This window comes from Stomoxys calcitrans, chromosome 1 (assembly GCF_963082655.1).
Source record: "Stomoxys calcitrans chromosome 1, idStoCalc2.1, whole genome shotgun sequence".
Lineage (NCBI taxonomy): Eukaryota > Metazoa > Arthropoda > Insecta > Diptera > Muscidae > Stomoxys > Stomoxys calcitrans.
In genome coordinates, this window is record NC_081552.1 from 244,959,281 (window position 1) to 244,987,248 (window position 27,968).

Below are 27,968 nucleotides of genomic sequence, written 5' to 3' on the forward strand. Positions count from 1 at the left end.
GCGAGAGCTCACAACGAGTTTGTTACTCAAAGCGTCAAGAATCATCAAAAGGAAATAAACGGAATTTTAAACGCCTAAAGAAAAGATATAAAGAAAAAATAAATCTGAGAGAAATAAAGAAAAGAAAATCAAAACACAATCTTACAAACAAACGCCTATATATCACGGATTACGGTTAACTACAGCTGAATTGAAAACAAAAAAAATCAATAAATAAATAAAGCAAATTGTGGATTAATGCTTGAAATAAAGTGAAAATTTAGCAATTTTTAAGAGAAAAATTAAAAATTGTGTTGATCCCAAGATCAAATAAAGAAGAAGAAGAAAAGTGTTGGCTACAAAAAAAATTTGGTGCTGTTGTTTTGCGAGAAAAATTTGGATTACATCTCAAACGCAGCACAGTTTTGAAAACCACTTGGCAATATCTTTTTTTTTTTTAAAAAAAAAAAGAAATAAAAATCTATTTAAAAAAAATCTAAACGGTTCATTCCGCCGCTTCCATAGCCGTTACAAAAAACAGCCTTCAAAATTCTACTCAAAGAACGCAAAGACATCATTTCAAAAATGAAATCCTTAACGGCCGTCTGCCAGACCGGAGCCTCCATGCCCGCCATCAATCCCAATGGCCGCATCAGTCGCCATCCGCCCCATCGCGGTGATGGCGAAAATGCCGAAATGAAAATGTATCTCTCCAAACTGAAGGATCTGGTGCCGTTTATGCCCAAAAATCGCAAACTATCCAAATTGGAGATCATACAACATGTCATCGATTACATATGCGATTTGCAATCGGAATTGGAGACGCATCCCGAAATCAATAACTTTGATGCCACGGCAGCTTTAAGTTTTGCCGCCTCCAGCTTGGATAGAGTTACCTCAGCAGCAAATGTCTCATCCTCCTCCTCCAACACCAACACATCCCATGACAATGATGAAGAAATGTCTGAGCACAGGCAGCAAGAGGCGGAGGGTGAGGATGAGGGTGATGATGATGATAACGATGACCACGAGCTGCAACAACGCCTGCAGCCACAGTCTAGTCCTGCTCAACGCCAGCCCTTGGTGGATCGCCAGACCCCCAATACGATTTTGCCACCCGCCTCACAGCAACAACAGCAACAGCGTCAAATGAATGCCGTCGCCAGCTCACTGCAGAATCCTCATCATCATCACATCTCCTCAACGGCAGCAGTTACCGACTACTCCCATTCTTCAGCCTCGCAGGCTTCTTCAACAACACACACGGTAAGTTTGCTGAAGAAGTGTTAGGTCTAGACTTTTAAGCGTAACAAAAAAACTAAATTTTAAAGAAAGCAGAGATTGTTGGGAGAAAATTTTATATATTTCAGGAAAATTTATAATTTTATGTTTTATTTTTTTTCTAATTATTTTTATTATTATATTAATAATGTTTTCCTTGCTTTATATATGTATAATGAAAAACAAATTAATCGTGCAACATTTTTCTCTCCTCTTAGTTTTTTTATATTAAAAAAATTTCTAGGCAGATCTCTTAAAACGCTTGTAATTTGATTTTTTTTCTTTCAAAAAAAGAAAAAAAAATAATCAAAATAGTTTTTTTTTTTAAATAATTGTTGTCTTATTTTTGTTATTTTCTATTTTATTTTTCAACGGCTTTTTCTTCGCTTTATTAATTTTTTATTTTTTTTTTCATTTTTTTGCGCAAAGCTTTTAATGTTGATTTTTGTTTTGAAAACCTCCATAAACCTCAATGTAAAGTCATTTGTCTTAAGTATCGAATAATGGAAAAAAGAAATGTGAAATTAACAATAAAAGTCTAACTTTCAGTTATTAAGAAAAAATTGCAATTATATGTTTTTTTTTTGGTTTTTTATGGATTTTGTTTTTTTTTTTTACATTACGCTCAAATATGATTTTTTCAAAATTGTGTAAATTTGTAATTAATTTTAAGCCTATACAAAAACAAAAAAAAACAAAATCAATGTATATAACTTAAGTGATAATAGTTGTAAATATTATTAATTTTAAAAACAAAAAAATCATAAGAATAAAAATCTTAAAGAATTTGAATATAAAAACAAAAACCCATGCAAAGTTTTTTTTCTCCCCCCACCTCAATTGGCTTTAAAAACAAAGAAAACTTGGAATTTTTTCTTTTAACTGGAAGTGGATGATGGTTGGGATATGGATTTTAACCGGTTAGGGATGCAAGAGTTAAGGGGGATTTTTCTTATATGGTCTTCTTACTCAATTTATTGATTGTTCCAATGTTGGCAGAAAAATTCCGCCTTAAACATTGGAGTCATTAGGCAAATGTAAATTTGACTGGCCGACGGTATTTTTGGTTTTCATGGTTAGACTGGAAAAAAAAATCAGTTGGCAAATTTTATTTGAAGAAAAAATGGGATAAATGTGTTATGGGTATTAGTTTTAAACTCCTAACTCACAGATTTTTTTTTTAAATTTTTTTTATATTGGGTTGCCCAAAAAGTAATTGCGGATTTTTTAAAAGAAAGTAAATGCATTTTTAATAAAACTTAGCATGAACTTTAATCAAATATACTTTTTTTACACTTTTTTTCTAAAGCAAGCTAAAAGTAACAGCTGATAACCGACAGAAGAAAGAATGCAATTACAGAGTCACAAGCTGTGAAAAAATTTGTCAACGCCGACTATATGAAAAATCCGCAATTACTTTTTGGGCAACCAAATATTTCCACAATTCACGCAAAAAAAAATAGTTTTTGAGCTTTAAAAAGAAAGTCTTAAAATCAAATCGGCCCGCCCGAACTTTGGATACCCACCATCTCGGGTGTCTATGTAGACCACCTTTCGTCAAAATCCGGTGAAAAATTCATAATTTATGCCCCCATAGCTGCTGTATTGAGATATGGTCCGATTTGCATCAAATTCGACACGGATATTGATAGGTCTAATAAGTACAAATCACAGTTCAATTTTGTCTTTTTGGAAGCCATATCCGAATATAGATCGATCTGAACCATATACAACACGGATGTTGAAAAGCCTAACCTAAGTCACTGTGTCAAATTTCAGCGAAATCGGATTATAAATGGGCTTTTTATGGGGCCAAGATTTTAAATCGAGATATCGGTCTATATGACAGCTATATCCAAATCTGGACCGATTGAAGCCAAGTTGCAGAAAAATGTCGAAGAGCCTAAAACAACTCACTGTCCTAAATTTCGGCGAAATCGGAAAACAAATGCGCCTTTTATGGGGCCAAAATCTTAAATCGAGAGATCGGTCTATATGGCAGCTATATCCAAATCTGGACCAATATAGACCAAATTTAAGTAGGGTGTCGACTGGCCTAACACAACTCAATGTTCCAAATTTTGGCAAAATCGTACAATAAAAACGCCTTTTATGGGCGTAAGATCTTAAATCGAGAGATCGGTCTATATGGCAGCTATATCCAAATCTTAACCGATCTGGACCAAATTGAAGTAGGATGTCGACTGGCCTAACACAACACACTGTTCCAAATGTCGCTGATATCGGACAATAAATGCGCCTTTTATGGGCGTAAGATCTTAAATCGAGAGATCGGTCTATATGGCAGCTATATCCAAATCTTAACCGATCTGAGCCAAATTAAAGTAGGATATCGATTGGCCTAACACAACACACTGTCCCAAATTTTGGCAAAATCGTACAATTAATGCGCCTTTTGTGGGCCCAAAACCTTAAATCGAGAGATCGGTCTCTATGGCAGCTATATCAAAATCTGAATCGATCTGGTCCATATTAAAGTAGGTTGTCGAAGGCCTTAACACAACTCACTGTCTCAAATTTCAGCGATATCGGACAATAAATGCGCCTTTTGTGGGCGCCAGACCTTAAATCGAGAGATCGGTCTATATGGCAGCTATATCCAAATCTGAATCGATCTGGTCCATATTAAAGTAGGTTGTCGAAGGCCCTAACACAACTCACTGTCTCAAATTTCAGCAAAATCGGATAATAAATGTGGCTTTTATGGGTCTAAGACACTAAATCGGCGGATCGGTCTATATGGAGGCTATATCAAGATATAGACCGATACAGCCCATCTTCGAACCTAACCTGCTTATGGACTAAAAAAGAATCTGTGCAAAGTTTCAGATCAATATTTCTATTTGTATACCCTCCACCATAGGATGGAGGTATACTAATTTCGTCATTCTGTTTGTAACGCCTCGAAATATGCGTCTAAGACCCCATAAAGTCTATATATTCTTGATCGTCGTGACATTTTAAGTCGAATTAGCCATGTCCGTCCGTCCGTCTATCCGTCCATCTGTCTGTCGAAAGCACGCTAACTTTCGAAGGAGTAAAGCTACCTTCTATCAAAGTAGGTCGGTTGGGATTGTAAATGGGTCAAATCGGTCCATGTTTTGTCATAGCTGCCATATAAACCGATCCTAGATCTTGACTTTTTGGCCTCTAGAGGGCGCAATTCTCGCCCGATTTAACTGGAATTTTGCTCGTAGTGTTGTGGTATGACTTCCAATAACTGTGCTAAGTATGGCGTAAATCGGCATAGAATCTGATTTAGCTGCCATATAAACCCATCTGGGATCTTGACTTCCTGAACCTCTAGAGGGCGCAAATGAGTAGTTTTGGGCCTCCCAACATAGGACCCAATTATGGTTCAGATTGGACTATATTTAGATATAGCTGCCATATAGACCGATCTCCCGATATAGGGTCTGAAGCCCATAAAAGCTTTATTTATTACCTGATTTTGCTGTAATTTGAAACAGTGAGTAGTTTTGGGCCTCCCGGCATTTGACTTAAATATGGTTCAGATCGGCCTATATTTAGATATAGCTGCCATATAGACCGATCTCCCGATAAAGGATCTGAAGCCCATAAAAGCTTTAGTTTTTAACCAATTTTGCTGAAATTTGAAACAGTAAATTATTTTAAACATCCCGGCATTTGATCCAAATATGGTTCAAATCGGCCAATATTTAGATATAGCTGTCATATAGTCCGATCTCCCGATATAGGGTCTGAAGCCCATAAAAGCTTTATTTATTACCCGATTTTGCTGAAATTTGAAACAGTGGGTAACTTTAGGCCTCCCGACATCTGGCCCAAATATGCCAAAGATCGGACTGTATTGAGATATAGCTGTCATATAGTTCGATCTCCCGATAAAGGGTCTGAAGCCCATAAAAGATTTATTTATTACCCGATTTTGCTGAAATTTGAAACAGTGGGTAGTTTTAGGCCTCCCGACAACTGGCCCAAATATGTTTCATATCGAACTGTATTTAGATATAGCTGTCATATAGACCGATCTACCGATTAATGATCTGAAGCTCATAAAAGTTTTATTTTTTACCTGATTTCGACGAAGTTTGAAATAGTGAGTCTCCCGACATTCGACGTCATATATGAATCAGATCAGACTATATAGAGTTGGCTGTCATATAGACCGGTTTTCCAATTTAGGGTCTTAAGCCCATAAAAAGTAGAATTATTGTCTGAAAAAGATATTTTCTATGAAAATTCAAATTTTTGGTTATTTTCTTTGAAAATTAAAATTTTACTGAATTTGCTATCGAAAAGAATTTTTTTTTTTTGGAAATCTGTCTTAACGATGGTGTGCAATACGAAAACAATATTTTTACAAAATTTGTGATTAAATTCAAATGCAATTATTGCAAATTGGAAATTTTGCCCACGAAAATTCCACTAAGTAACTGGGGCAAACTTCTCACATATCAATTAGTGCAGTCCGATTCAAATTGAACCTCAATGATAAGGGGCCTTCTTTTTATAGTCGAGTCCGAACGGCGTGCCGCAGTGCGACTCCTCTTTGGAGAGAAGTTTTACATGGCCTAGTACCTCACAATTGTTGCCTGCATTGGGTGGGGGAAAATCACCACTGAATTTTTTTTTTGATGCTCTCGCCAGGATTCGAACCCAGGTGTTCAGCGTCGGACGTGCTGACCTTTGCGCTACGGTGGCTTAAATAAAATCAAATTTTGTTATGATTTTTTACTGTTATTCACAAGACTGCCTCAAAGCATTGAACTAATTTGTAGTAAAATTTGTTGATTTGCCTAGTAAAATTTAATAGCAATAAGTAAATTTCTCAAAATATTCAACTTTAAAGCTCCATCTCCCATTTGAATTGATTTTAATGATGTAAATTTATGGCTTGTCACTTGGCCGTTTTGGATAGGTTAGCTACGATTTTTTTTTTCAAAGTTTCCTAAAAGTGTGTTAATTGTTTTTATCCAAACAAGAATTTATGTTCATCAATTCGGATTAGATATTCTCCCCATAAATGGATGGCCATTTGACAAAAAAAAAATTGTATTTTCTGGCTTTGAACATCTAACATAACAAACCACCGAGACAAACAGTATTTTGGTGTTTCGTTTTGTTGTTGTTGTTTTTTATGGATTTTAAGATGTCATAAAATGCCCTTATATGCCGGAGACAAGCATAGAGAAAATGAACTTTGTTGTGTGTATGGTATAAAGCAGCATACAGAGAGACGACATAGAGACCGACACACATACTCATACATGTACAATATATGAGACTATGTATGTTTGAATGTTATAATTTATCATTGTGTATATTCTGCACCTGTTTTATTTGGATTTCAAGTTTGCTTTTGCTAGCAGCTATTCATATATGAATCTGTTTTTTTTTTGAAAAAATTAAAAAAAAACAAAAATCACAAAAATATAACAACAAATTGGTGAAAAAAAAAAAAATTGTTTGAGAAAAAAAAACATGAAATTCCCCAACCATAAATAATTAACACCATTAAAGTAAAGTTAGAAACCAGATTTCACCAAAAAAAAAAAAACCAAAAACATCAAACTACACATCAGAAACAAAAAAAAAAAACCGAAACCGAAACACTTGTGAGCACCACCAAAACCTCTAGTTATAGTTCGCCCAACACCAGCCATATTTATAATGCTTAATAAGTGTGATTTGGTGTAGATAAGGCTATGAGAAAAATTTAATTACCATTTTCAAGTCTTAAGGAAATCATAAAGAATCCATATAAACAATATTTTAAAAATATTTGCAAAGCCGAGCAAGGACATTTTTAAAGAGAAATTTATAAGAAGAAAATTTCAAGGAAATTTTCTACAAAATTTGAATTTCAACTAAATTTCTTATATACAACAAGTAAAAGCGTGCTAAGTTCGGCCGGGACGAATCTTATATACCCTCCACTATTGATCGCATTTGTCGAGTTCTATGTGCGGTATCTCTTTCTAGACAAACATAGAATATTGCATAAGAACTGTCATGCTCTTGGAGCTATATCAAGTTATAGTCCGATTCGGACCATAAATGAATGCTGAACATTGTATTGGTTGCCCAAAAAGTAGTTGCGGATTTTTCATATAGTCGGCGTTGACAAATTTTTTCACAGCTTGTGACTCTGTAATTGCATTCTTTCTTCTGTCAGTTATCAGCTGTTACTTTTAGCTTGCTTTAGAAAAAAAGTGTAAAAAGAGTAGATTTGATTAAAGTTCATTCTAAGTTTTATTAAAAATGCATTTACTTTCTTTTAAAAAATCCGCAATTACTTTTTTGGCAACCCAATAGAAGTCATTGTGTAATAGTTCAGTTCATTTGGATAAGAATTGCGCCTTGTAGGGGCTCAAGAAGCAAAATCGGGAGACCGGTTTATATGGGAGCTGTATCAAGCTATTGATCGATTCCGACCATATAAGACACGTATGTTAAAGGTCATGAGAGAAGTTGTTGTACAAAATTTCTGCCAATTTCGGTTGAGAATTCCGCCCTCTAGAGGCTCAAGAAGTCAATAAACCAGGTCGGTTTATATGGCAGCTATATCAGGTTATGTACCGATTTGCGTTCTACTAGGCACAGTCGTTGGAAGTCATAACAAAACACCTCATGCAAAATTTCACCGAATTCGGATGAGAATTGCTCGCTCTATTAGCTAAAGAAGTCAAGATCCAAGATCGGTTTATATGGCAGCTAAAACAGATTATGAACCGATTTGAATCATACTTAACACAATTGTTGGTAGTAGTACCAAAACACTTCGTGCAAAATTTCAGCCAATTCGGAAAAGAATTGCTCTCTCTAGAGGCTAAAGAAGTCATGACCCAAGATCGGTTTATATGGCAGCTATATCAAAACATGAACCGATTTAAACCATACATAGCGCAGTTATTGGAAGTGACACCAAAATACTTTGTGCAAAATTTCAGTCAAATTGGATGAGAATTGCGCCCTCTAGAGGCTCAAGAAGGCAAGACCCCAGATCGGTTTATATGGCAGCTATACCAGATTATGAACCGATTTGAATCATACTTAACATAATTGTTGGAAGTGGTACCAAAACACCCTATGTACAATTTCGGCCAAATCGGATGAGAACTGCGCCCTCTAGAGGCTCAAGAAGTCAAGACCACAGATCGGTGTATATGGCAGCTATACCAGGATATGAACCGATTTGAATCGTACTTAACACAATTGTTGGTAGTAGTACCAAAACACCTCATGCACAATTTCGGCCAATTCGGAAAAGAATTGCGCCCTCCAGAGGCTCAAGAAGTCAAGACCCCAGATCGGTTTATATGGCAGCTATACCAGAATATGAACCGATTTGAACCATACTTTGCACATCTGTTGAAAGTCATAACAAAACACTTCATGCAAAATTTCAACCAATTCGGTTAGGAATTGCTCCCTGTAGAGGCTCAAGAAGTCAAGACCCCAGATCGATTTATATGGCAGCTATATCAGGTTATGGAGCGATTTGAACCATACTTAGCACATCTGTTGAATGTCAGAACAAAACACCTCATGCCAAATGTCATCTTAATCGGATAATAATTGTGCCCTTTTGTGGATCTAGAAGTCAAGACCCAGATCGGTGTATATGGCAGCTATATCAGGCAATGGACCGATTTCAACTATTCTTAGCGCAGATGTTGGAAGTCATAACAAAACACGTCGTGCAAAATTTCAGTCAAATCGGACGAGAATTCCGACCTTTAAAGGCTCAAGAAGTCAGGACCTAAGATTGGTTTATATGGCAGCTATATCAAAACATGGACCGATTTGGCCCATTTACAATACCAACCGACGTGCAGTAATAGAAAGTATTTGTGCAAAATTTCAAGCTGCTAGCTGAACTCCTTCGAAAGTTAGCGAGCTTTCGACAGACAGACGGACGGACGGACGGATGGATGGATAAACGGACGGACGGATGGACAGACGGACGGACAGACGCACGGACGGACGGACAGACGGACGGACGGACATGGCTAGATCGACTTAAAATGACGCGACGATCAAGAATATATATACTCTATGGGGTCTCAGACGAATATTTCGAGGTGTTACAAACAGAATGACGAAATTAGTATACCCTCCCCCCCCCCCCCCATCCTCCATCCAATGGTGAAAGGTATGAAAATCAATTTGGGTTTGTTTGTAGGTTTGTTTGTTTGCGTGTTCCTTATAGGACTCAGCAACGGCTGAACCAATTTTCTTGAAATTTTCACAGATGGTGCATAATGATCCCGTGGTGAAAATAGGGTACTACATTTTTGATATCTGAAGGGGGGGCGGACCCTCCCCCTTACCCTAATTTTCAGAAACGCCAGATCTCGGAGATAGGTGGTGCAATTCAAACCAAATTTTGTGTGCTCTCTTATAGTAACCTAAAAACAAAAATTTGGCATCCAAGTTTCGGATGGGGTACCTAGGGGGCGTGCCCCACCCCAAAGCCTACCAAATATATATATAGACCAATCACAACAATATGGGACTCAAATGAAAGGTATTTAAGATTAGAAAACATATCTGATATCCAATCGTCGGATTAAGTGTTTGGGGGACCACCCCAACACCCAAAACAAAACTAAATCGGACAAATTTACTGACCATGGCAATATGGGGCTCAACTGAAAGGTATTTGCAAGTAGAATACGAATCTGATATCCAAATGTGGGACCAAGTTTCTGGGGGACCATCACTTCTCCAAAACACCCACAAACAGGGCTTATTTATGACCATTGGTAATATGGGTGTTAAATACGAATCTTATATCCAAATGTGGGACCAAGTGTTGGGGGGCCTCCCCTCCCAAACCCTCCGTCTCCCCACTAAAGAGGACAAATTTACGACCATAGCAATATGGGTCTCAAATGAAAGGTCGTTGGAAGTAAAGCATGAATCTGACATCAATGTTCGGGAAAAGTGTCTATGGGGCCACCCCAACCCCATAACAGTACTCACATAGGACGTATTTGCTGACCATTGCAATTTGGGCCTCAAGTAAGAGGTATTTTAGAGTACAACACGAATCTCACTGAGTGGCCGCCGATCCCCCAAAACACCCCCCAAACCGGTCGTGTTTGCCGACTAAGGAAAAATGGAGCTCAAGTGGGAGTAGACCATGAATCTGACATCAACATTCGGGACCAACTGTCTAGGGAACGTCCCACCACCATAACAACCCCCAAGTAGGACGTATTTGCTCACCAAGACAAGTTGGATCTTCAAGACAGTGGAGCTCATTATTCATAGTTTTTAGGGCCCATAACTCAAACCGGACATATTTGCTGGCTTTTTCAATAAGGGGTTTTAGTGAATGGTATTTGAGATTAAAAAACGAGTTTGATATCCAATTTTGAGGCCAATGAGAATAGAGCACGTTGCTGGTATATTTTAAGGGCTTAGTGTTTGTGGGACCACCCCACTCCCCACCAGAACACCCCTAAATCGGGCATATTTACCGACCATGTCAATGTGAGGCTTAAATGACAGGAATTGGGGGGTAGAGCAAGAACTGATACTCACTTTCGGGACCAATTTTCTGGGCGTCTACCCCTTTCCCAAAATACCCCACAAACAGCAATTTTTTACTGACCATAGCAATATGGTGCTCAAATAAAGGTATTTGAGAGTAGAATACGAATTTAATATCCACATGTAGGAACATGTATTTAGGGCATCACCCCTTCCCAAAACACCCCCCAAAGGGTAAACATTTTTCGACCATGCCAAACGAATTTGATAACCAATTTTGGGTCCATGTTTTTGGGGGACGCCTCATCCTGTAAACTCCCCTCAAAACCAATGGCAATATGGGGTTTAAAAAATGGTATTTAAGCGAAGAGAGGGGGGACCACCTCTCCCCCGAAAATACCCCTAAATCAGACACCATGAGAATATCGGGCTGAAATAAAGTATTTTAAGAATGGAGTACACCTTACATCCAAACTTAAATTCGTAGACCAACAAAGATCATATGAGATTCAGATGAAAGGCGCATTTATTGTCCGATGTCGTTGAAATTTGAGACAGTGGGTTAAGTTAAGCCCTTGACTTATTTCTGCAATATGGCACGGATCGGCCCAGATTTGGATATAGCTGCCGTATAGACCGATCTCTCGGATTTAGGTTTTGAGGCCATAAAAGACGCAGTTATTGTCCGACGTCGCTGAAATTTGAGACGGTGAGTTTTGTTAGGCTCTTCGACGTCCTTTTTAAATTTGGCCCAGATCGGTCCAGATTTGAATATAGCTGCCATATAGACCGATCTCTCGTTTTAATGTTTTGGGCCCATAAAAGCCACATTTATTGTACGATTTCGCCGAAATTTGGAACAGTTAGTTGTGTTAAGCTCTTCCACATTTTTCAGCAACTTGGCCCAGATCGGTCCAGATTTGGATATAGCTGCCATATGGATCGATATCTCGATTTAAAGTCTTGGCCCCATAAAAGGCGCATTTATAATCCGATTTCACTGAAATTTGACACAGTGACATATGTTAGGCTTTTCGACATCTCTGTCGTATATGGTTCCTGTATGGATCGGTTTATTTTTAGATATAGCTACTGTACTCATTAGTATTTGATCCAAATCGGAACATATTTCGATATAACTGTTATGGGACATAAGGTATGCAATTTTCAGCGGATTTTGATGAAAGGTGGTTTACATATATACCCGAGGTGGTGGGTAACCAATGCCTTTTTATTTGTTTACATTATAAAATTTAAATTCCTAAAAAAAAATTTTAAAAATCCCCAAAATCCCAGACCGTTTAAAAAGTACCAAAATAAAAAAAAATTAACCGGAAAACTTTATACCAAACACACACCAAACCATCATTGACTTTATGACAATGCTAAATTTTGAATGCCCAAAAAAAATTTCAAAAATCCCCAAAATCCCAGAATTTTTACTCACTTTTTAAAAATATGTTTAAACGGGAAAGATTCATCTCCAAAACAGATTCAAACTGCGTTTTATTGATCTTCAAGTAATTCTATTAAACATTTTTGACTTCCAGATTTACTTTCTTTGAAAAAATATTCACAAATGGCTATAATTTTTGGCTGCTTCAGATTTCCAAGAGATTGGAAATCTGAAGCTCAATTTCTTCTTGATGTAAAGGTTCCCAAAAACCATGTATTTGAAAAAAAACATAAACAAAGAATTTTTTGAATTTTTTATTACAATTTTTTCCACAGTTAATTTTTGCACATTAGTGGTTTGACATAAAAACTCTTAACAGTCTAATTTTATAAATTTTTTAAAATATTTTTTTTTTAGTTTTTTTTTTAACATAAAAGAAATGCATTGAAAATATAGTTACATATTTCTACTCCCATTAATATTTGAGTCTTCTTTTGGCTGATGTTTAAAAGAAAAACAAAATTCAGGGGACCCCGCAAGGCATGTGTTTTTTCACCAAAAAAAAAAAAGAAAAAAACTGACCACATTATTTTAAATTTTTGCTGGCCATTTGCTTTGTATACCCTCCACCATAGGATGGGGGGTATACTAATTTCGTCATTCCGTTTGTAACACCTCGAAATATGCATCTAAGGGCCCATAAAGTATATATATTCTTGATCGTAATGACATTTTAGGTCGAACTAGTCATGTCCGTCCATCTGTCCGTCCGTCCGTCTTTATAAAAAAAACGCCAACTTTCAAAGGAGTAAAGCTAGCCAGTGGAAATTTTGCACAAATACTTTTTATAAGTGTAGGTCAGTTGGGATTGTAAATGGTCCATATCGGTTCATGTTTCGATATGGCTGCCATATAAACCGATCTTGGATCTTGACTTCTTGAGCTTCTAGAGGGCGCAATTTTTATCCGATTTGGCTGAAATTTTCCACGCAGTGTTTTGGTATCACTTCCGACAACTGTTTTAAATATGGCATGAAGTGTTCTGGTATGACTCCCAATATCTGTGCCAAGTATAGTCTAAATCTGTCCATAACCTAATATAGCCGCCATATAAACCGATATCCCGATTAGACTAGATTAGCCTCTAGAGGGCGTAATTCCCATGGGATTTGGCTGAAATTTTGCACGCAGTGTTTTGGTATCATTTCCGACAACTGTGCCAAGTATGGACTAAATCGGTTGATAACCGATTTAGGCCATAGGCCAAGTATGGCCTTAATCGGTTGATAACCTGATATAGCTGCCATACAAACCGACCTTGGGTCTTGACTTCTTGAGCCTCTAGAGGGCGCAATTCTTATACGATTTGGCTGAAATCTTGCATGAAGTGTTCTGCTATGACTCCCAATAACTGTGCCATGTAAAGTCAAAATCGGTTCGTAACCTGATACAGCCGCCATATAAACCGATCTCCCGATTAGACTTCTTCAGCCTCTAGGGGGCGTAATTCCTATCGGAATTGGCTGAAATTTTGCATGACATGTTTCGTTATGACTTTCAACAACTATGCTAAGTATAATTGAAATCGGTTTATAACCTGAATTTAGCTGCCATATAAACTAATCTTGGGTCTTACCTCTTGAGCCTCTAGAGGGCGCACTTCTTATCCGATTGGAATGAAATTTCGCACGACATGTTTTTGTTGTGATATCCAATAACTGTGCCATATAAGGTTCAAATCGGTTCATAACCTGATGTAGCTGCCATATAAACCGATCTTGGATCTTGACTTCTTCAGCCTCTAGAGGTCGCAATTATCATCCGATTTGCCTGAAATTTTGTACGACATGTTTTTGTTATGATATCCAACAACTGTGCCATAAAAGGTTCAAATCGGATTGTAACCTGATATAGCTGCCATATAAACCGATCTGGGATCTTGACTTCTTCAGCCTCTAGAGGGCGCAATTCTTATCCGATTGGAATGAAATTTCGCATGACGTATTTTATTCTTCCTTTCAATAACTGTGCCATAAAAGGTTCAAATCGGATTGTAACCTGATATAGCTGCCATATAAACCGATCTGGGATCTTGACTTCTTCAGCCTCTAGAGGGCGCAATTCTTATCCGATTGGAATGAAATTTCGCACGACATGGTTTTTGTTATGATATCCAACAACTGTGCCATATAAGGTACAAATCGGTTCATAACCTGATATAGCTGCCATATAAACCGATCTGGGATCTTGACTTCTTCAGCCTCTAGAGGGCGCAATTCTTATCCGATTGAAATGAAATTTTGCATGACGTATTTTATTCTTCCTTTCAATAACTGTGTCAAATAAGGAATGAAATTTCGCCCGACATGTTTTTTGTTATGATATCCAACAACTGTGCCAAAAAAGGTTCAAATCGGTTCATAACCTGATATAGCTGTCATATAAACCGATCTGGGATCTTGATTTCTAGACCCTATAGAGGTCGCAATTATTATTCGTTTTGGCTGAAATTTTGTACAACGGATCCTCTCATGACCATCAACAAACGTGTTCATTATATTGTGAGTCGGTCTATAGCCTGATACAGCTTCCATATAAATCGATCTCTCTATTTTACTTCTTGAGCCCCCATAGGGCGCAATTCTTATTCGAATTGGCTGACATTTTACACAGGTCTCCCACATGTAATTTAATTGTGGTCCAAATCGGACCATATCTTCATATCGCTCTAATAGCAGAGCAAATCTTTTCTTTTATCCTTTTTTTGCCTAAGAAGAGATGCCGGGAAAAGAACTGGACAAATGCGATGTATGGTGGAGGGTATATAAGATTCGACCCGGCCGAACTTAGCACGCTATTACTTGTTTTTTTTTTTTTTTTTTTGTAGTACTTTTGGGGTAAGGGGGAGGGTCCGCCGCCCTCCCGATATCAAAAATGTATATAGCATATGTTCCCTTCCAGACAAACCTAAACAATCTGTGAAAATTTCAAGGTAATCGGATCAGCCGTCTTACGGAAACAAACGATTCCCTCAGTTGATTAAGCAGAATTAGCTCACATTTTCCATGTTTTTTTAAGGTTTCCCAGGGGTTATCCAACCGATTCACCATGAAATTTTGGTCGAGACGAACTAAACCCGCTTTTGCTTAAAAAAGACTTCCTATTTTTTTTATACCCAATATAGGTTGGGGGTATATAAGATTCGGCCCGGCCGAACTTTTACTTGTTGGTTTTCATATATACCCAAGGTGTTGGGCATCCAAAGTTCGGCCCTGCCGAACTATGCACGCTTTTACTTGCTTTTTTTTTCTCATCTCTTAAAAAAGCGTGTGAATTGATGATGACAATGATGTGGCGGGCTGGCTGGCTGAATGACTAGATGGACCCAGAGGTGGCAGGCGGTGAGAGGCGGCTGGGGGAGAATGTATATGCGTGATTGCTGTTTGGGTTTTTGTGGCTGTGGGGATGGGGATGGGGATGGGGATGGGGATGAATGATAATGATCATCCTCATCAGCAACAGCATTCACTGAAATCTAATGAAATGATGGTCATCGGCCACTTGGTTGTCTTTCTAAATGATTACACACTCTGACATACAAAAACGAAATGTTTTCAGTCTCGTTTTTTTTCGAAAAAAAAGAAAACAACAACACAAACTACAATTTTTATTGTTTAGCAGCTATAGTATAAAGTTGTTGGCTTTTTTTGATGGTGTTTTCTGTTAAGTTGCGTGATGCTTTATTTTTTGGTTTTGTTTTTTTTTTGTTTTGTTTTGCTGTTCACTACATTTAACCATACGAATATAACAAAAACTAAATGAAATAAATTTAAGTATTTGCAGGTGTTCAGAGAAACCCAAAAAACAGAGAAAAAAACCAAAAAAAAAAAAATCATCAACAACAACAGCAAACAAATCACAGAAAATTAAAAACACAAAATTTCATACAAATTATAATGAAAAAGAAAACAAGATTTTTATATCAAATATTAAAAGCAAAGCATATATATACAAAATTCCAAAACACTTGACTGAAAATTGTGTATTTGTGTGTGTTTTTTAATAAATTTTTTTTTTTTACGCTTTGCCATTAATCCGTCTGCGGGGTGAACAATGATGTTGTCGCCCCAACACCTCAAAATGAAATTTATCAGCTTCCCAACAGACGTATGGTCTTTTTGTCAAACGTCTGTCCATCCGTCCTTGCCTTGCCTTTGGCTTCCCCAGAATTTTGTTTTGTTTTGTTTTTTTTTTTTTTTTTTGAAAAATACTTTAGTGCCATTGATACGAGTAACACTGTGACCTCATTTCATGCTTTGTTTAATCTATATGCGTATTTGTGGTGGACATGTAAAATTTTAAATAATTTTTTTTTTTGCATTATTGTGGTAATTTATATTAAACAATACCCCACTGTATAATTTTTAATAAAAAACATTAAAGTTTTGTGGTTTGACGTTGTACACACACACACACATACTGTGAAAGAATTGTAATTGTCGCTCGCTTTTGTTAAAAAAAAATCCAAACAATGAAATCTCCAATGCAAATTTCACTGTACATATTGACATTGTTATTGGACTACTTATTAGCATTGTTAAATTTTTGGACCCAAATGCATTTTTCTTCGAGTCCAATTGTGGGTCAAACTTTAAATATGGAAATTGAGTTTGAAGTAAGAAAAATTAAGAATGAAAATTGTTTCCGATTTTATTATTAAAATAAAATTATTGAGTAAGAGCGTGCTAATTTCGGCTGGCCCGAATCTTATTGGGTTGCCCAAAAAGTAAATGCGGATTTTTTAAAAGAAAGTAAATGCATTTTTAATAAAACTTAGAATGAAATTTAATCAAATATACTTTTTTTACACTTTTTTTCTAAAGCATGCTAAAAGTAACAGCTGATAACTGACAGAAGAAAGAATGCCAATACAGAGTCACAAGCTGTGAAAAAATTTGTCAACGCCGACTATATGAAAAATTCGCAATTACTTTTTGGGCAATCCAATATATGCCCTCCACCATGGATCGCATTTGTCGAGTTCTATGCGCGGTATCTCTTTTTAGGCAAACAAAGAATATTGAATAAGAACTGTTATGCTATTGGAGCTATATCAAGTTATAGTCCGATTCGGATCATAAATGAATGCTGAACATTGTAAATAGAAGGCATTGTGTAATATTTCAGTTCGAATAGGAATTGAATAGGGGATCAAGAAGCAAAATCGGAAGATAGGTTTATATGGGAGCTGTATCAAGCTATTGATTGATTCAGACCATATTAGACACATGTGTTGAAGGTCATGAGAAAAACCATTGTACAAAATCTCTTTCAAATCGGATGAGAATTGCGCCCTCTAGAGGCTGAAGAAGTCTAGATCGCAGATCAGTTTATATGACAGCTATATCAGATTATAGACCGATTTGCGCCATACTTAACACAGTTGTTGGAAGTCATACCAAAACACCTTATGCGAAATTTTAGCCAAATCGGATGAGAATTGCGCCATCTAGAGGCTCAAAAAGTCAAGATCCCAGATCAGTTTATATGACAGCTATATCAGATTATGGACCGATTTGCGCCATACTTAACACAGTTGTTGGAAGTCATACCAAAACACCTTATGCGAAATTTTAGCCAAATCGGATGAGAATTGCGCCATCTAGAGGCTCAAAAAGTCAATATCCCAGATCGGTTTATATAGCAGCTATATCAGGTTCTAAACCGATTTACTGCATGCTTAGCACAGTTATTAAAAGTGATACCAAAACACTATGCGCAAAATTTCAATCAAATCAGATAAGAACTGCGCCCTCTAGAGGCTGAAGAAGTCAAGTTCCAAGATCGGTTTATATGACAGCTATACCAGATTATGAACCGATTTGAATCATACTTAACACAGTTGCTGGAAGTCATAACAAAACACCTCATGCGAAATTTAAGCCAAATCGGATGAGAATTGCGCCCTCTAGAGGCCCAAGAAGTCAAGATCCAAGATAAGTTTATATGGCAGCTATTTAAAAACATGGACCGATATGGCCCATACTTGGAACAGTTGTTAAGTATCATAACAAACCACGTCGTGCAAAATTTCATTCTAATCGGATATGAATTGCGCCCTCTATTGCCTCAAGAAGTAAAGACCCGATTTACGCCATGCTTAGCACAGTTCCTAAAAGTGATACCAAAACACTACGTGCAAAATTTTAGGTACATCGGACGAGAAGTGTGCCCCATAGAGGCTCAAGAAGTCAAGACCCAAGATCGGTTTATATGGCAGCTATATCAAAACATGAACCGATTTGAACCATACTTAGCGCAGTTGTTGGAAGTGATACCAAAACACTACGTGAAAATTTTAAGTTAAATCGGACGAGAACTGCGCCCTCTAGAGGCTCAAGAAGTCAAAACCCAAGATCGGTTTATATGGCAGCTATATCAAAACATGGATCGATATGGCCCATACTTAGCACAGTTATTGAGTATCATAACAAGACACGTGGTGCAAAATTTCATTCCAATCGGATATGAATTGCGCCCTTTAGAGGCTCAAGAAGTCAAGTCCCAAGATCGGTTTATATGGCAGCTATATCAGGTTCTATATCGATTTATGCCATGCTTAGCACAGTTACTAAAAGTGATACCAAAACACTACGTGCAAAATTTTAGTTAAATCGGTCGAGAATTGCGCACTCTAGAGGCTCAAGAAGTCAAGACCCTAGATCGGTTTATATGGCAGCTTTATCAAAACATGAACCGATTTGAACCATACTTAGCGCAGTTGTTGGAATTGATACCAAAACACTACGTGGAAAATTTCTGTCAAATCGGACGAGAATTGCGCCCTCTAGTGGCTCAAGAAGTCAAGACCCAAGATCTGTTTATATGTCTGCTATATCAAAACATGGACCGATTTGAACGTTATTTAACACATTTGTTGGAAGTGATACCAAAACACCTCATGCGAAATGTTAGCCAAATCGGAAGAGAATTGCGCCCTCTAGAGGCTCAAGAAGTCAAAACCCAAGATCGGTTTATATGGCAGCTATATCAAAACATGGATCGATATGGCCCATACTTAGCACAGTTATTGAGTATCTTAACAAGATACGTGGTGCAAAATTTCATTCCAATCGGATATGAATTGCGCCCTTTAGAGGCTCAAGAAGTCAAGTCCCAAGATCGGTTTATATGGCAGCTATATTAAAACATGGACCGATATGGCCCATTTACAATCCCAACCGACCTACACTAGTAAAAAGTATTCGTGCACAATTTAAAGCGCCTAGCTTTACTCCTTCCAAAGTTAGCGTGTTTTCGACGGACAGACGGATGGACGGACGGACGGACATGGCTAGATCGACTTAAAATATGTCCCTTCTTACTTAACATATTTTAAGTCGATATAGCAAAATAATTAGTGATGATATCCATTGTGCAAAAAACTCTTGCATTTTCTCGACATGCTGCACTGAAATAGAAATTTTGTGTTTGTTTGTCCAAAAACAAAAAAAAAAAAAATGCAATCCCACCACCGGGTGTAGTGTTCGTTTGTAAAGGTGTTGCCTACAGAGAGTGGAAAAATGTTGCATTTCTTACACCGTGCCAAGTCAAAGGTGCAGATGGTCGCACTTAAAATCAGCGGATATCATTCAAGCAAGTTTTGTTCGAACAAAAGTAGAAGAAGACAAAATTTGTTGAATGTTTGGAAAAAAACGGCAAAATATTAACAACTAAAAAGGCATTAAGTTCGGCCGGGCCGAACTTTGGATACCCACCACCTCGGGTATAGATGTAAACCCCCTTTCGTCAAAATCCGGTGAAAATTTGATAACTTGTGCACCCAAATTCGGCACGGACATTAGGTGGTCTAATATATATAAGTCACTATTCAATTTTGTAGAACAAAATATTGGTCATTTTGGCAGCTATATCCGATATAAACCGATAACTCACTGTTCTAAATTTCAGCGTAATCGGATAATAAATAAAGCTTTTATTCAGCTTCAGATCCCTTATCGGCAGATCGGTCTATATGCCAGCTATATCTAAATATAGTTCGATCAGAACCATATTTGGGTCCTGTGTTAGGAGACCTTAAACGACTCACTGTTTCAAATTTCAGGGAAATCTGATCAAAAATAAAGCTTTTGGGGGCTTCAGACCCTTTATTTAGAGATCGGTCTATATGGCAGCTATATTTAAATATAATCCGATTTGATCCATAGTTAGGTCAGATGTCGGAAGGTTTAAATTAGCCCACTGATTCGAATTTCAGCGAAATCGGTTAGCAAATAAAGCTTTTATGGGCTTTAGACCCTTATTCGGGAGATCGGTCTATATGGCAGCTATATTTAAATATAGTCCGATCTGAACCATATTTTGGTCAGAAGTCGGGAAGCCTAATGCTTGTTTGAAGTTGCAAGTCATAACACAAGTCTTTGTTCCAAATTTCAGCCAAATCTGATGAAAATTGAGACTTCTATGGTTTCAAGAAGTCAAATCTGGGGATCGGTTTATATGGGGACTATATCTGTTTATACACCGATTCGGATCATGCTTGACATGGATGTTGGAAGTCGCAACTTAAGTTTTTGTTCCAAATATAAGTCAAATCGGGGGATCAGTTCATATGCCACTCGGTCCTCTGAATAAAAAACTAGTAAAAGCGTGCTAAGTTCGGAATAAAAAGAGATACCGCGCAAAGAACTTTTTCAGTTGGTCTCGCCCGGATTCAAACGCAGGCGTTCAGCGTCATAGGCGGACATGTCAACCTCTGCGTTACGGTGGCTTCCAATTTTTTGCGCAGATACTTTATATTGATAAAGGTCGATGGGGATTGCAAATGGGTAATATCGGTTCGAATGGGTAATACCGATCGATAGTATACCCATCAGAATAGGATAGGGGGTATACTAACCTAATCTACGACCCCATAAAGTATATATATATATTCTTTATAGTCTCGACATTCTGAGTTGATCTAGCGATGTCCGTCCGTCTGCCGAAATCACGATAGCGGTCGATTTCATAAAGCTAGCCGCATTAAATTTTCCACAGATAATTAGTATTAATGTAGGTCGTTGGGGATTGAAACTAGGTCCTACGGGTTGGATTTGGATATAGCTCCCATAGAAACCGATCACTCGCTTTGATTTCTTGAGTCCCGCAATTTTTGTTCGATTTGGCTAAAATTTTGCACATAGTGTTCTGGTATGACTTCCAACAACTGTGCCAAGTACAGTCTAAATCGGTCTATCACCTGATATAGCTCCCATATAAACCAATCTCCCGATTTGACTTCTTGAGCCGCTAGAAGCCGCAATTTTTCTCAGATCTGGCTGAAATTTTGCACATGGTATTCTGGTATATAGCTCTCAACAATTGTGCCAAGTACGGTCCAAATCGGTCTATAACCTGATATAGCTCCCATATAAACCGATCTCCCGATTTGACTTCTTCAGCCCCTGGTAGCCGAAATTTTTTTCCGATCTGTTTGATATTTGGCATGTAGTATTCTGTTATGATTTTCAACAATTGTGCCAAGTACAATCGAAATCGGTCTATAACCTGATATAGCTCCCATATAAACCGATCTGACGATTTGACTTCTTGAGCCCGTACAAGTCGCAATTTAAGTCCGATTTGGCGGAAATTTTGCATGTGGTGTTCCGTTATGACTTTCAACAACTGTGCCAAGTATGGTCCAAATCGGTCTATAACCTGATATAGCTGCCATATAAACCGATCTCCCGATTTGACTTTTTGAGCCCCTGGAAGCCGCAATTTTTGCCAGATCTGGCTGAAATTTTGCACATGGTATTCTGTTATAGCTCTTAACAATTGTGCCAAGTACGGTTCAAATCGGGGTATAACCTGATATAGCTGCCATATAAACCGATCTTCCGATTTGACTTCTTGAGCCTGTACAAGTCGCAATTTTTGTCCGATTTGGCTGAAATTTTGCACATGGTATTCTGTTATGACTTCCAACAACTGTTCCAAGTACGGTCAAAATCAGTTCATAACCTGATATAGCTCCCATGAAAAACCGGTCTCTCGATCATGCTTGTTCGGTTCCTAGAAGCTTTAACTTTTGCTGGCTTGACAGAAGTTTGGTATGGAGAATTAAATTACGCCCTATGGTGGTGGGTTCCCATGATTCGGCCCGGCCGAACTTGGCACACTTTTACTTGTTTCTTCTCCTTCATTTATGAGCAATGATTTAAAAATGTATACACAATGTCATTGGAAATTGTCTTATCTTCCTGCTCCATTCTATTTTGAATCATAGAAAATTTGCATTTAAATGGTTTTTCCCTTCAAATAAGTTTTCTCTATATGTTTTTTTTCTATTTGGTTTGTTGATTAGCGCCACATTTTAAGAACTTTGTACCGTTTAAAGTAAATTGCTTTCAAATATTCTCAAAAAAAAAATAAAAACGAAAAAATTAAACAAAAATACAGAAAAATAATAAATAACAGCGACCAACACATCATCTCCATTGCTAGGGGTATTTAAATGCAAAACACAAAACTGCTGATTAACGAACAAAAACCCCATATTCATGCGGTTGTGTGTATTTAAAAAAAAAAAAATAGTAAAGAACAGAACAATACAAAAAACCAAATACACAAATAACAAATAACCGCATGAGGTTGTTTTAAAATGGGAACACGTGCAAGTCTTCAATAGCCAATCCCCAGCCAGGGTGATTGGAGTGAAATTGCTTGTTTGGAGGAGGTATATTGTGGGGCAATGGCTGCTTTGGATGGGCCAAAAAAAAAAACAAATGATGGCGTCAACAAAATTGGAGACATATTTTTGAAGAGGTTTTTGGGGTTTGTTTTTTGGTTTTTCTGTCAAAACCCACATGCGCAGTTTATATTGAGAAGAGAATAAACACTTGTTCAACAATTAAGGCAGTAATGATAATTTTTGCAATATTTTTATACCCTCCACCAAAGGATGGGGGTATACAAATTTCGTCTTTCTGTTTGTAACTCCTTGAAATATGCGTCAATCTAGCCATGTCCATCCGTCTGGCGAAATCACGCTAACTTGAAAAGGCGCTTGAAATTTTGCACAAATACTTCTTATTAGTGTAGGTCGGTTGGGATTGTAAATGGGCCAAATCGCTCCAAGTTTTGATACAGCTGCCATATAAACCGATCTTGGTTCTTGACTTCTTGAGCCGCTAAAAGGGGGTAAATCTGTCCATATCCTGATATAGCCGCCGTATAAACCGATCTCACGATTACACTTCTTGAGCCGCTAGAGGGCGTAAATCTCCCCTCCTGAGGCTTAAAAAGGTAAACTGGGAAGTCGGTTTATAGGCCAGAACAGTTGTTGGAGGTCATACCAAAACGACATTTGCAAAATTTCAACCATATTGAATTGCGCCCTCTAGAAGCCCATGAAGTCTAATCGTGAGATCGGTTTAAACGGCGGCTATATCAGGATATGGACAGATTTAGGCCATACTTGACAAAGTTGTTGGAAATTATAATAAAACACTGCGTGCAAAATTTCGGCCAAATCGGATAAGAATTGTACCCTCTGGAAGCTCAAGAAGTCAAGACCCGCGAACGGTTTATATGACAGCTATTGCAGGTTATCAACCGATTTCAATCATACTTAGCACAGTTGTTGAAAATCATAACTAGATTTAGACTATACTTGGCAAAGTTTTTAGGAGTCATACCAGAACGCTTCATTAAAAATTTTCAGCTAAATCCTATAGGAATTGCGCCCTCTAGAGACTCAAGAAGTCTAATCTGTAGATCGGTTTATATGGGGGCTATATCAGGTTATGAACTGATTTAGACTATACTTGACACAGTCATTGGGTGTCATACCAGAACACTTCATTAAAAATTTTCAGCCAAATCTGATAGGAATTACGCCCTCTAGAGTCTCAAGAAGTCTAATCGGGAGAATGGTTTATGTGGCGGCTATTTCAGGTTATCAACCGATTTGGACCACACTTGGCACAGTTGTCGGAAGTGATACCCACTGACACTGGCTGCGAAATTTCAGACAAATCGAATGAGAATTGCGCCCCCTAAAAGCTCAAGGAATAAAGAACCAAGATCGGTTTATATAGCAGCTATAACAAGACATGGACCGATTTGCCCCATTTACAATCCTAACCGACCTACACTTATAGAAAGTATTTGGGCAAAATTTCAAGTGCCTAGCCTTACTCCTTCGAAAGTTAGCGTGCTTTCGACAGACAGACGGACGGACGGACATGACTAGATTGACTTAAAATGTCATGTCGACGAAGAATGTACACTTTATGGGGTCTTTGATGCATATTGCGAGGTATTACAAACGGAATGACGAAATTAATATCCCCCTCCCCCTCCTATGGTGGAGGGTATCTTATATATAAAAATCAATTTGTGTTTGTTTGTAGGTTTGTTTGTTTGTGTATTCCTTATAGACTCCGAAACGGCTGAACCGACATTCTTGAAATTGTGCATAATGACCCCGTGGTGAAAATAGGGTACTAAAGTTTTTGATATCTGAAGGGGGGGGGGGGGGGGGAGGGGGGGTGGTGGACCCTCCCCCTTACCCTAATTTTCAGAAATGCCAGAACTCGGCAATGGGTGGTGCGATTTAAACCAAATTTTTGTGTTTTCTCTCATAGCAACCTAAAAACAAAAATTTTATATCCAAATTTCGGATGGGAATTTGTGAATTTGTCTTCTTTGGGGCATGTTTTTGGGAAGAGGCGGCCCCCTAAACACTTGGTCCCACATTTGGATATCAGATTCGTATTTTACACCCAAATACTTTTTATTTGAGCCCCATCTTCCCATGGTCAGTAAATAAGCCCTGTTTGGGGGGGAGGGGGGTGTTTTGGGGAAGGGGTGAACCCCCCAGAAACTTGGTCCCACATTTGGATATCAGATTCGTATTCTACTTGCAAATACCTATCATTAGAGTCCCATATTGCCATGTTCGGTAAATATGTACGATTTAGGGGTTTTTTAGGGGTGGGGGTGGTCCCCCCAACACTTAGACCGACCCGTACCTAGGGGGCCGCCCCACCCCCAAAACTTACCAAATATATATATATATATATAGACTAATCACGACTATATGGGACTCAAATGAAAGGTATTTAGGATAAGAAAACGTATCTGATATTCAATCGTCGGTCTAAGAGTTGGGGGGACCACCCCCACCCCTAAAAAACCCCTAAATCGTACATATTTACCGACCATGGCAATATGGGACTCTAATGATAGGTATTTGCAAGTAGAATACGAATCTGATATCCAAATGTGGGACCAAGTTTCTGGGGGGTTCACCCCTTCCCCAAAACACCCCCCCTCCCCCCAAACAGGGCTTATTTACTGACCATGGGAAGATGGGGCTCAAATAAAAAGTATTTGGTTGTAAAATACGAATCTGATATTCAAATGTGCGACCAAGTGTTTAGGGGGCCGCCTCTCCCCAAAAATATGCCCCAAAAAAGACAAATTTACGACCATAGCAATATGGGGCTCAAATGAAAGGTCTTTGGGAGTAAAGCACGAATCTGATATCAATATTCGGGAAAAGTGTCCACCCCCACAACACCACCCAAATAGGAAGTACTTCCTGAGTATTGCATATGAGGCTCAAATAAGAGAGTTTTTAGAGTAGAACACGAGTTCGATATATTTTCAAGGCCAACTCACTGAATGGCCGCCCATCCCCCAAAACACCCCCCAAGCCGGTCATGTTTGCCGACTATGGAGATATGGGGCTGAAATTAAAGAGTATTTGGGAGAAGACCACGTATCTGATATCAACATTAGGGACCAACTGAGTAGGGGACGTTCCACCCCCATAACGACCCCCATATAGGACGTATTTGCTCACCATGACAATGTGAGCCTTAAAGAGAGTGGAGCTCGATATTGATTGTTTTTAGGGCCCAAACCCAATCGGAAATATGTAAAAAATTGCAAATTGCTAATTTTGCCCATAAACATTCCACTAGGGAACAGGGGCAAACTTCTCACCTATCAATGAGTGCAGTCCGATTCAAGTTTTAAGCTCAATGATAAGGGGCCTCCTTTTTTATAGACGGGTCCGAACGGGGTGGCGAAAAGTTTTACATGGCATTGTACCTCACAAATGTTGTCAGCATAAGGAGGGGAAAACCACCGCTGAAAATTTTTTTCTCGCCAGGATTTGAACCCAGGCTTTCAGCGTCATAGGCGGACATGCTAACCTCTGCGCTACGGTGGCCTCCAATTATGTACTGACTTTTAAATGAAGGGTATTTGAGATTAGAAAACAAATTTGATATTCAATTTTGAGGCCACTGCCAGTATAGCATTCAAATAAATGAGTAGAGAGTATATCATGATGCTGATATATTTTCAGCGGGCTAAGTGCTAGGGGACCGCCCCCCAAAACACCCTTCAAACGGACATATTTACCTCCCATATCAGTGTGGGGCTGAAATGAAAGGTATTGGGGAGGGGATAGCCAGATGCAGAGCAATTGATACCTACTTTCGGAACAAATTCTCTGGGGGGTCTACCTCTTCCCCAAAACACCCCACAAACAGAAATTATTTACTAGCCATCATAATATGGGGCTCAAATAGAGCGCACAACAAGCCGATTACTGGCTTAGGTGAATGTCCATAGTGACATGGGGCGGATTAATATATGCACCCTCTTTTCAACCTAACCTAACATACAGTAAACTAACAACAAAAATTTGGTAGCAAAATCAGGGGTGGGGTGCCTAGGAGGGCGGCCGCCCACCCACAAAATCCGCCTATCGGATTTATAGACCAATCAATACAATATGGGTATTAAATTAAAGGTGGTTGAGAGTAGAAAACGAATCTGATATCCTATTGTGGGACTTAGAGTTTCGTGGGTCACCCCACCCCCAACAAAAACGCCTCAAGTTGGACATATTTACCGACTATGGAAATATGGATCTTTAATGAAAGGTTTTTTTTGGGAGTAGAGCTCAAAATTGACATTCACTTTTAGAACCAAGTCTCTGGATGTCCACCACACCCCTAAACAGAATTTTTACTGACCATTGCACCGTGGGGTTTAAATTAGAGTTATTGAAAGTAGGAAAATACACAGCAAAATTGGAATATATTTTTAACTGAACAACGGCAGAAATTTCCAAATTTAGAGTACTCTTCTTCAACATAGCATTATTGGGCGCAGCGGAACGGGCCGGGCTCAGCTAATGTATTGGGTTGCCCAAAAAGTAATTGCGGATTTTTCATATAGTCGGCGTTGACAAATTTTTTCACAGCTTGTGACTCTGTAATTGCTTTCTTTCTTCTGTCAGTTATCAGCTGTTACTTTTAGCTTGCTTTAGAAAAAAAGTGTAAAGAAAGTATATTTGATTAAAGTTCATTCTAAGTTTTATTAAAAATGCATTTACTTTCTTTTAAAAAATCCGCAATTACTTTTTGGGCAACCCAATATTATAAATAAATAAAATTTGCGAAATTTAAACTTCATTTATTTGAGAAAATTATAGACATTTTCTGCTTTCTTTCATATGTAGAAGTTCCATTACTTTTTTATCCTTCCTTTTATTTTTTTTATTAACAAAAAATTGTGTTTTTTTTTCTTATCTTTGCAGTTAATCGATGAAAAGGCAGCCAGCAGGCAGTCGTGTTAGACTTTAAGTAAATATCCTAAAAATAATTTTTAATATTTTATTGAAAAACCATGAATTCCTCATTTTTAACAAAACAACAACATAAGTTAATAAAAAAATATAACCCTTAAGGTCGACCGCCCAACGGAAGAGTTT

At 38.0% G+C, this 27,968-nt stretch overlaps 1 protein-coding gene across 1 annotated transcript; it reads left to right on the plus strand.

Moving 5' to 3' along the window:
* On the plus strand, window positions 1–27,968 carry LOC106088870 (protein extra-macrochaetae). Its single transcript, XM_059360388.1, has 2 exons — window positions 1–1,245; window positions 27,795–27,968. The coding sequence occupies exons 1-2, from the start codon at window positions 565–567 to the stop codon at window positions 27,831–27,833; spliced, it is 720 nt and encodes a 239-aa protein (XP_059216371.1). The 5' UTR covers window positions 1–564; the 3' UTR covers window positions 27,834–27,968.

Excerpts from the sequence above, each read along its gene's own strand:
- LOC106088870 (XM_059360388.1), top strand. The coding sequence starts at position 565 with ATGAAATCCTTAACGGCCGTCTGCCAGACCGGAGCCTCCATGCCCGCC. Across the intron at positions 1,246-27,794 it reads CTTCTTCAACAACACACACG|TTAATCGATGAAAAGGCAGC; the intron begins GTAAGTTTGCTG and ends TTATCTTTGCAG.